The sequence below is a fragment of the Arachis ipaensis genome, chromosome B03 (assembly GCF_000816755.2).
Source record: "Arachis ipaensis cultivar K30076 chromosome B03, Araip1.1, whole genome shotgun sequence".
In the NCBI taxonomy this organism is placed as follows: Eukaryota; Viridiplantae; Streptophyta; class Magnoliopsida; order Fabales; family Fabaceae; genus Arachis; species Arachis ipaensis.
In genome coordinates, this window is record NC_029787.2 from 129,457,618 (window position 1) to 129,467,446 (window position 9,829).

The following is a 9,829-nucleotide window of genomic DNA, read 5'->3' on the forward strand; positions in this document are numbered from 1 at the left end:
TTATGACCCAGGGCCTCCGTCCGACTTGTGTGTGAGAGAATGGGGGGTGGTACCTGCAAGAACACTCCGATGCCTAAGTCAGCAAGGGAACGAAGCAGGTCTAGAGAGTATTGGGCTTAGTGATACCTGAGTAGTGTCAGTGTATTTATAGTAGTGAACTCATAACCACCGTTGGAGTAGTTCCACTTTTTAAGGGGGAATAACAGTCTCTTTATCTTAGGGAAGTTGGGATATGGCTCCTGGAAGTGGGTGGAGAGATTTTAGGGGCAGTTACTCATTTGAGTGAGTTTTTATCTGCCAGCTAATCGTCGTTCCCGACTTCTTTAGAGCAAGCCGTACCGACTACCGACTTCGTAGGATGAAGGTCGGTGTAGGGTAAGGCTCAATCCTTTGGATTGGGCCTTTCGTCTAAACCTGGGCCTTAGCCAGGGTATGAAGTTGGGATATGGCTCCTGGAAGTGGGTTGAGAGATTTTAGGGGCAGTTACCCATTTGAATGAGTGTTTATCTGCCAGCTAATCGTCGTTCCCGACTTCTTTAGAGCAAGCCGTGGTAAGGACCGACTTCGTAGGATGAAGGTCGGTGTAGGGTAAGGCTCAATCCTTTGGATTGGGCCTTTCGTCTAAACCTGGGCCTTAGCGTTGGGCCAGGGTATGAACAGTGCCCCTACTCGAGCCCAATTTCTTTCAAGACTTAGGTTCGAGTATTCTACTCGGGGTCGTAGCCGACTTGTGAGGGAACCGACGTGATTATTCGGAACCGACGTGACTTTTCATGACTTTTGATTTTCACAGTCGCGTCTAATCAAACGTCGCGTCCGTTAGGGGTTCGCATAGGGATTAATTACCTTGGTAACGGTGCACCCATTAATGACTGCTTTCCGTTTTTACCATTATGCCCCTAACGTGTCTATAAATACTTTCCCTCTCTTTCGTTGTTTCGTTTCTGCGATTTTTGCAAATTTCCTTCTCATCTGTTCGTGGGGAATTTCCGTTTGAAGGCTTTCATCTTCCTCTACCTTTTTTCCAGGCAAATGTTAGCTTTTTCTCCTCTTCTCTTTTATGAAGTGCTTCTGCATGCTTTTACCTTCTTAGAGAGAGGAGTTCGTTTGTAGGCTTCTGTTTGAATCTGTGCCTCTTAGAGACCCTGTTCTTGATCTTTTCTTTTTCCTTTGTAGGTTTCATCATACTTTTTTAGGAAAGAATGTCTTCCGTAGAGGTCCTTGCTCAATGGGTGGATGTTACCGTTCTGGGGGAGGAACCTATGGTTGATACTAATTTTATCACCAACCTCCGTACTCATCACAGAATTTGTATTTCTGATGAGGAGGAGCCGAAGTATGAGTTGGTTGTCCCGGGTCCTGAACACCGGGTTTGTTTCGGGAGGGCTACTGAGGCAGCCCCTCATTTCTTCTACATGTATGAGAGCATGATTACCCGTTTGGGTGTTTTTCTTCCCTTTTCTGATTTCGAAATGGCTGTTCTACGTCACTGCTGAGTCGCTCCTACCCAACTTCACCCCAACTCTTGGGGTTTTCTGAAAATCTACCAGTTTATCAGCCATGCTTTAGACTTTCCGACGTCCTTGAGGGTTTTCTTTTTTCTCTTTCATATGACTAAGCCCTTCAGTAGGCAAAATAACAAGTAACAATGGGTGTCTTTTCGAGCTATACAAGGTCGGAGAGTCTTCACCCTTTTTGATGAATCTTTTCACGACTTCAAGAATTATTTTTTCAAAGTTCAAGCCGTAGAGGGTCACCACCCCTTTTTCTTGGATGAGAGCTCTTCTTCTCATTTTTCTCTGTACTGGTTAGAGGCCTCCCCCTGTGAGAAATATGGTTTGGATGACCTGAATGAAGTGGAGGCGGCCATTGTGGGGTTCCTCCGAGAAGTGTGGGGGAGGGCCCCCTATCTGGATACCAAAAAGTTTCTCCAGGGGGTTCCGACCTTTGTCCAGACACAATTAGGTAGCCTTTTGTTTGTTTATATTTTCTGACTTGTTTCTTCCGACTTGTTTTGCTGATTTTAGCTACCTAATTGTTTTTTACAGAGATGGCGAAGAAGAATTACAGGGAGTCTTACCAGCGAGTTCTGGAGGCCAAGGCGAGGTCTCGTGCTAGGACTGGTGGCGCCAGGGTAACTAGCTCCTCTCTTCCTCCTCCTCCCCCTTCTTCTCAAAATTTGGGGACCCCTTCTCGACCTATTGTTATTTCCTCCTCGGCTTCTTCTCAGTCGTCCCCTCCTCCCCGATCTTCCCCTGAGCTAGAGAGGAAGAAGCGCAAGACTTTAGAGTCTAGCTCTTCTTTTGAAAGTGAGGCTAAGGTGGATGCACCTCAATTTGTTCGGAAATACATCTATCCTCATACCCGTATAGGTATGGATGATGTTTCTATTCGGAACCACCTCACTATTCTGGCCCAGGAGAGTATCAGGGCGGCGGGAGTTTGCACAAAGTTCCTTGATATGTTTGAGAAGACTCCTCTTAGCTCTCTAGGTTCATCCTCGAGGGTTGAAGAGCTGGAGAAGAGGCTTCTCATGTATCAGGAGCATGAGAAGGCGCTGAGGGAGGAGGTCGCCAAATTGAAGGAGGAAATGGTTGGCCTTCAGGAGAGTGAGCGGAAGTTGCAGGCTCGGTGTAACATGGAGGAGGGCTTGAGGTTAAAGGCCCAAGAGAGCTATTCGAGTTTGTTCGAGGACCTTGTGGCGGTGAAGAAGGATTTGCTAAAGGCTCGGAATGACTTTACCGAGTTGGAGGACTCCATTGCTGACGGGGCCAAGGAGGCGTGGAGGATCTTTAAGGAACAAGTCGGAGTCCTTGCTCCCGACCTGGATCTCTCGCCTTTGGACCCGGACAAGGTCGTCATTGACGGGGCTATAGTCTCTCCTCCCTCTCCCCAATATGTCACGGAGTCAGATTTAAAAACTCGGGGGCAGAGGATAATGGAGTCTCCTCCCCGACCAAAGGATGCCTCGAGTTCCTCAAAAGCTCCCGGAACCTCCTCTCCGTCTCCTATGGATACTTCTCTCCCTAGTCCTGATGGCGCTCCGACTACTCTTCCTGACTCTGGTGGTGATCCTCTTTGAAAAAATGATTGTGGCTATATGGGGGCCCGGCCTGTGGGTCCCCTCTTTTTTAAACTCTCTTTTTATGTTGTGGTGGTGACTTGTTGACATTTTCATTGGCCTTTTAAGGTCGTAAACAAAATATTTAGAAATACCCTTTTTGGATAAGGGTTTAAGTTAAAAAAATACCCTTTTTTGGATAAGGGTCTAAGCTATCTTTTTGCATGCATGCTTTTCTGATGTTGGTTTTTTTGAAAAAAAAATCCCTTTGATCTTTTGAAAACCTTTTTCTTGGCTGTCTGTCCCTTTTGAGCCTTTTCGCTTTTAGGACAGTTCTTTAGCTTTGGCTTTTTGATAGGTTTTCGATCTCTTTTTGGTATTCCTTATACTCAATTTTTTGATTTATTGAGTTCCTATGACTTAGGTTATTTTTGCGATGCGTTTTCTTTGCTACTCGGCTTTTCACTTCGACTTATGAGTCGGAATGTCTCCGAGTTTTTCACGATCAACTTTTATAACCTCTTTACACCGACTTGTACCTCGTCGTTTTATCCTGACGACCATCTAGATCGGTTCATGGGATTTTCACGTTTTGTCGAGCTTAAGTCGGCGCGTTTCGTAGAAAGAAAGACAAACAAGAAGGAATTTATAAGAGATATTGTAAAAGATCTTTATTTATTTGCGAAGGTACTTTTACTGCTACTAAGGACTTTTCACTATCTATGACCCCTTTGTCTCTGCTATGATGCCTCGTTAAAAACCCCCCTTCAGAAAAAAACCCTCTTTTGGGAAAAAATCATGAAGTTGGGAAAAGAGTACATCAGGGAGTAGAGTTCGCTTTTAACTGTAGTACCTTTTCATGTTACAAGCATGCCAAGACCTAGGTAACTCGGCTCCGCTTAAGTCGGTCACTTTGTAGTAACCCTTTCCTAGGACTTCACTAATTTTGTATGGTCCCTTCCAATTGGCAGTGAGTTTTCCTTCCCCAGATTTGTTGACTCCAATGTCGTTTCTGATCAAGACCAAGTCGTTTGGGGTGAAACTCCTTCGAATGACTTTTCTGTTGTACCTGGTGGTCATCCTTTGTTTCAACGCTGCTTCTCTTATCTGGGCTTGCTCTCGGACTTCGGGGAGCAATTCAAACTCCTCTTTGTGCCCCTGTATATTTCCGACCTCATCATGGAGGATCACCCTTGGACTTTGTTCACCGATTTCTACTGGTATCATGGCTTCTACGCCGTAGACAAGTCGGAAGGGCCTGTGGCAGATTGTGGCGTCGTCCGGTAGGCCCATAACACTTACGGGAGCTCCTCAGCCCAAGCTCCTTTTGCATCTTGTAGTCTTTTCTTTAGTCCTGCCAGTATGACTTTGTTAGCTGCCTCAGCTTGTCCATTTGCTTGTGGATGTTCCACCAAGGTGAACTGGTGTTTGATCTTCATACTGGCCACTAGGTTTCTGAAGGTAGAGTCGGTGAACTGGGTTCCATTATCTGTAGTAATGGAATAGGGTATCCCATACCTTGCGATGATGTTTTTGTAGAGGAACCTCCGACTTTTCTGGGCAGTGATAGTGGCCAATGGTTCTGCTTTTCTCCACTTTGTGAAGTAGTCTATTCCCACAATTTAGTATTTGACTTGTCCTGGGGCCTGGGGAAAAGGTCCTAATAGGTCCATCCCCCATTTTGCGAAGGGCCATGGAGAAGTTATACTGATTAGCTCCTCTGGTGGAGCCACGTGGAAATTTGCATGTATCTGGCATGATTGGCATTTCTTGACAAATTCTATGGCATCCTTCTGCAAGGTCGGCCAATAGAACCCTGCTCGGATTACCTTTCTTGCTAGCGATCTGGCTCCAAGGTGGTTTTCGCAGATTCCACTATGAACCTCCTCTAGTACTTCAGTTGTCCTTAAGGTCGGTACGCACTTTAGCAATGGTGTTGATATTCCTCTTTTATAGAGGGTATTTTTCACCAAAGTGTAATATTGTGCTTCCCTCCGGATTTTCTTGGCCTCTTTTTCCTCTTTGGGGAGGATGTCAAATTTTAGGTATTCGACCAAGGGATTCATCCATCCGAGGTTTAACCCGGTTACCTCAAGGCCATCTCCTTTGCCCTCTGCTTTCACCACGGAGGGCTCTTGGAGAGTTTCCTAGATCAGGCTTCTATTATTCCCCCCTGGTTTGGTACTTGCCAACTTGGAGAGGGCGTCTGCTCTGCTATTAAGATCCCGAGTTATGTGCCTGATCTCGGTTTCTGCAAAGCGCCTGAGATGCTCCAGAGTTTTTTCCAAGTATCTTTTCATATTCGGGTCTTTGGCCTGAAACTCTTCATTTATTTGGGAGGTCACTACTTGGGAATCGCTGAATATTAGCACTTTGGTTGCGCCGACCTCCTCTGCTATCTTTAATCCTGCAATCAGAGCTTCATATTCTGCCTGATTGTTAAAAGCTAGAAATTCAAATTTGAGGGAAACCTCTATCTGTGTTCCCCCTTCATCGGCTAGTATTATGCCTGCACCGCTTCCTGTCTTGTTTGAGGATCCATCTACGTATAGTTCCCATGTAGTTGGCTTTCCCTCTTGGTCTCTCGCGTACTCTGCTATGAAGTCGGTGAGGCATTGGGCTTTGATCGCTGTCCGAGTTTCATACTTCAAGTCGAACTCGGAGAGCTCTATCGCCCACTGAACCATTCTCCCTGCAACATCCGTCTTTTGGAGGATTTGCTTCATAGGTTGGTTCGTTCGGACTCTTATTGTGTGGGCTTGGAAGTAGGGCCGTAACCTCCGTGAGGCTATTACTAAGGAGTAAGCAAACTTCTCTAGTTTGTGGTACCTTTGTTCGGGGCCCTGTAGCACTTTGCTAGTGAAGTACACTGGATGTTGTCTGACCTCATCCTCTCGTATTAGGGCTGATGCGACAGCTTTGTCTGCTACAGACAAATATAGGACGAGTTCTTCCCCGACTAGAGGTCGGGTGAGGATTGGAGGTTGGCTCAAGAACTTTTTGAACTCTTGGAACGCTTCTTTGCATTCTGGAGTCCATTCGAACTGGCATCCTTTTCTTAGCAGAGAGAACAGTGGAAGAGACCTTAATGCTGACCCTGCCAAGAACCTGGAAAGGGCTGCAAGTCGGCCATTCAGTTGTTGGACCTCTCTTAAGCAAGTTGGGCTTTTCATTTCTAGGATGGCTTTGCACTTGTCGGGATTTGCTTCGATCCCTCTTTGGGTTAGCATGAATCCTAGAAATTTTCCAGCCTCCACCGCGAAGGTGCATTTTGCGGGATTTAGCCTCATCCCATGCGCCCTTATGATGCTGAAAACTTGTGCGAGGTCCGTGAAGAGGTCAGCCTCTTCCCGGGTTTTTACCAGCATGTCGTCTACGTAGACCTCCATTAAGTGCCCGAGGTGGGGGGGGCGAACACTTTGTTCATTAGCCTTTGGTACGTGGCCCCTGCGTTTTTTAATCCGAAAGGCATGACCACGTAGCAATAATTTGCTCTAGGCGTGATGAATGATGTCTTTTCCTGGTCTGACTTGTACATCGGGATTTGGTTATATCCCGAGTAGGCATCCATAAACGACAAGTATTGATACCCTGAGCTGGAGTCCACTAGGGTATCAATGCTTGGGAGCGGATATGGGTCCTTGGGACATGCCTTATTCAGGTCGGTATAGTAGACGCACATCCTCCACTTGCCGTTTTGTTTCTTAACTAGCACTACATTTGCTAGCCATGTTGGGTATTTAACTTCTCTGATGAAGCCAGCTTCTAGGAGTGCTTGTACTTGCTCTTCTACCGCTTGAGCTCGCTCTGGGCCGAGCTTACGCCTTCGCTGCTGTACAGGTCGAGACCCCAGGTGGACCGAGAGCCGGTGGGATATGAGCTCGGGGTCTATCCCTGGCATGTCGGAAGCTTTCCAGGCGAAGAGGTCAAAATTTTCTCTTAGGAGCTTTGTCGACCTTTGTTTTAAGTTTTCTTCTAGGTTAGCTCCTATGCTGGTATTTTTCCCTTCATCTTCGCCGACCTGTATTTCTTCAGTTTTTCCTTCTGGTTGCGGGCGCAGCTCTTCTTTGGTTCTTGTGCCACCGAGCTCTATAGTGTGGACTTCCTTGCCTTTCCCTCTCAGGTTCAGGCTTTCATTGTAGCATTTTCTCACTAACTTTTGGTCTCCCCGTATCGTTGCTATCCCCGCAAATGTCAGGAATTTCATGCAAAGATGAGGGGTAGACACCACCGCTCTGAGTCAATTTAGGGTAGCTCTGCCAATCAAGGCATTATATGCTGACCCCATGTCGATGACTATGAAGTCTATGCTCAGAGTTTTGGATTTTTCCCCTTTCCGAAGGTCGTGTGGAGGGGTAGAAATCCCAGTGGTTTTATCGGCGTGCCGCCTAATCCATATAAAGTATCGGGGTAGGCTCTTAACTCCTTTTCATCCAACCCTAATTTGTCGAATGCGGGCTTGAAAAGGATATCTGCCGAGCTCCCTTGGTCTACTAGGGTTCTGTGGAGATGGGCATTGGCTACGATCATGGTTATCACCACTGGATCATCATGTCCAGGGATTACTCCTTGCCCATCCTCCTTTGTGAATGAGATTGTGGGGAGGTCGGGTGATTCACTCCCGACCTGGTAAACTCGCTTGAGGTGTCTCTTGCGAGAGGACTTGGTGAGTCCCCCACCCGCAAATCCTCCCGAGATCATATGTATGTGTCTCTCGGGGGTTTGTGGCGGTGGGTCTCTTCTGTCGCCATCCTCTCGCTTTCTCTTCCCATGATTGTCCGACCTTTCCATGAGATATCTATCAATCCGACCTTCTCTGGCCAGCTTTTCTATTACATTTTTAAGGTCGTAGCAATCATTTGTTGAATGACCATAGATCTTATGGTACTCACAGTAATCGCCGCGGCTTCCTCCCTTTTTATTTTTAATGGGCCTGGGAGGCGGCAGCCTTTCAGTGTTATAGATTTCTCTGTATAGATCCACCATGAAAACCTTTAGAGGAGTATAAGAGTGATATTTCCTCGGTCTATCGAGGCCGAGTTCTTCCTTCTTCTTGGGCTCTCTCTCTTTCTCTTTTGTCGAGGGGGCGTACCCGGACCGCCAACTCGGCTCTCGTAGTCTGCCATTCTCCTCCATGTTGATGTACTTCTCTGCTTTTTCTTGTACATCGCTCAGGGAGGTGGGGTGCCTTTTTGATATGGACTGTGAGAAGGGACCTTCTCTGAGTCCATTTACTAATCCCATGATGACTGCCTCGGTGGGTAGGTCTTGAATTTCCAAACACGCTTTATTGAACCTTTCCATATAGTCCCGCAAAGGTTCTCCGACCTTCTGCTTTATTCCCAGGAGGCTCGGTGCGTGTTTTACTTTATCCTTCTGAATGGAGAACCTCATCAAGAACTTTCTCGAGAGGTCCTCAAAGCTGGTGACCGATCTTGGTGGGAAGCTGTCGAACCACTTCATCGCTGCTTTTGATAAGGTGGTCGGAAAAGCTTTGCAGCGAGTCGCGTCGGAAGCATCAGCCAGATACATCCGACTTTTGAAATTGCTTAAATGATGCTTCGGATCTGTGGTTCCGTCATAGAGGTTCATATCAGGACTTTTGAAGTTTCTTGGAACTTTTGCCCTCATAATGTCCTCACTGAACGGATTTTTCCCTCCCAAGGGCGACTCTTCTCGGTTGCCACGGGAGTTCCGAGTTCTGAGGGAGGATTCTAGCTTTAAGAGTTTTTCTTCCAACTCTTTTCGTCGCTCAATCTCTTCCCTGAGATTTCGCTCCGCCTCTCTTTGTCACTCCAGCTCCTGTTCCAGCTGTTCCAAGCGACCTTGGTAGCCATGGACTAGTCCCATTAATTCGGTCGCATGGGGTGGTCCCTCCTTTTCCGATTCACATCCATCCGATGAGTTCACCTTCGGATTTTTAAGCTCGGAGGTGCCTTCCCAATGTTGATCACTAGCTTCCTGATGGTGAGTTGGGTTCACGTCGTTGTTTTCGGTATCCAGGTTTTTCTGTTCAGAATCAGACGCCGTGTGGCCATCTTCCGGTGATCCGTCCGTCATCACTGGTTGATCTCTCGGGTCTCCGGCAATGGCGCCAATGTTACATTGGGTAACCGGAGATTATTGGGTTGGACTCACTGGGTTAGCCCAATCGCCTGAGGAAGGAAGCCTTCAAGCGGGTTCGCGTCTTGGGGGCATCCGCCCGACTTGTGAGTGTGAACGAATGGGGGGTGGTACCTGCAAAGACACTTCGATGCCTAAGTCAGCAAGGGTGTGAGCAGGTCTAGAGAGTATTGGGACTTAGAGATACCTGAGGGGTGTCAGTGTACTTATAGTGGTGAACCAATAACCACCGTTGAAGCATTTCCACCTTTTAAGGTGGATAACCGTCCCTTTATCTTAGGGGAGTTGGGATATGGCTCCTGGAAGTGGGTTGAGAGATTTTAAGGGCAGTTACCCATTTGAATGAGTGTTTATCTGCCAGCTAATCATCGTTCCCGACTTCTTTAGAGCAAGCCGTGGTAAGGACCGACTTCGTAGGATGAAGGTCGGTGTAGGGTAAGGCTCAATCCTTTGGATTGGCCTTTCGTCTAAACCTGGGCCTTAGTGTTGGGTCAGGGTATGAACAGCAATATATGGGTTTGATGTCCAAAATTTCTTATTACTCTTTCTATTAATTTCTCCACTACTTGACCATTTTAACATAATTTTTATCCGTTATCTTTCACCTCTCATCCATTTATCTCTTCTCATCTTATCTCTTATTAG

At 46.9% G+C, this 9,829-nt stretch overlaps 1 protein-coding gene across 1 annotated transcript; it reads right to left on the reverse strand.

The window, feature by feature from the left end:
• LOC107633896 lies at positions 7,373-8,365 on the reverse strand. Its single transcript, XM_016337489.1, has 2 exons — positions 7,898-8,365; positions 7,373-7,825 (listed from the first exon to the last, which is right to left on the reverse strand). The coding sequence occupies exons 1-2, from the start codon at positions 8,363-8,365 to the stop codon at positions 7,373-7,375; spliced, it is 921 nt and encodes a 306-aa protein (XP_016192975.1).

What these genes read in the sequence shown, in the direction of transcription:
- LOC107633896 (XM_016337489.1), bottom strand. Translation starts at nt 8,365, where the DNA reads ATGGAAAGGTTCAATAAAGCGTGTTTGGAAATTCAAGACCTACCCACC. An exon ending in ATTGCTACGACCTTAAAAAT is followed by an intron (nt 7,826 to 7,897) that starts GTAATAGAAAAG and finishes AATCATGGGAAG; the next exon opens with AGAAAGCGAGAGGATGGCGA.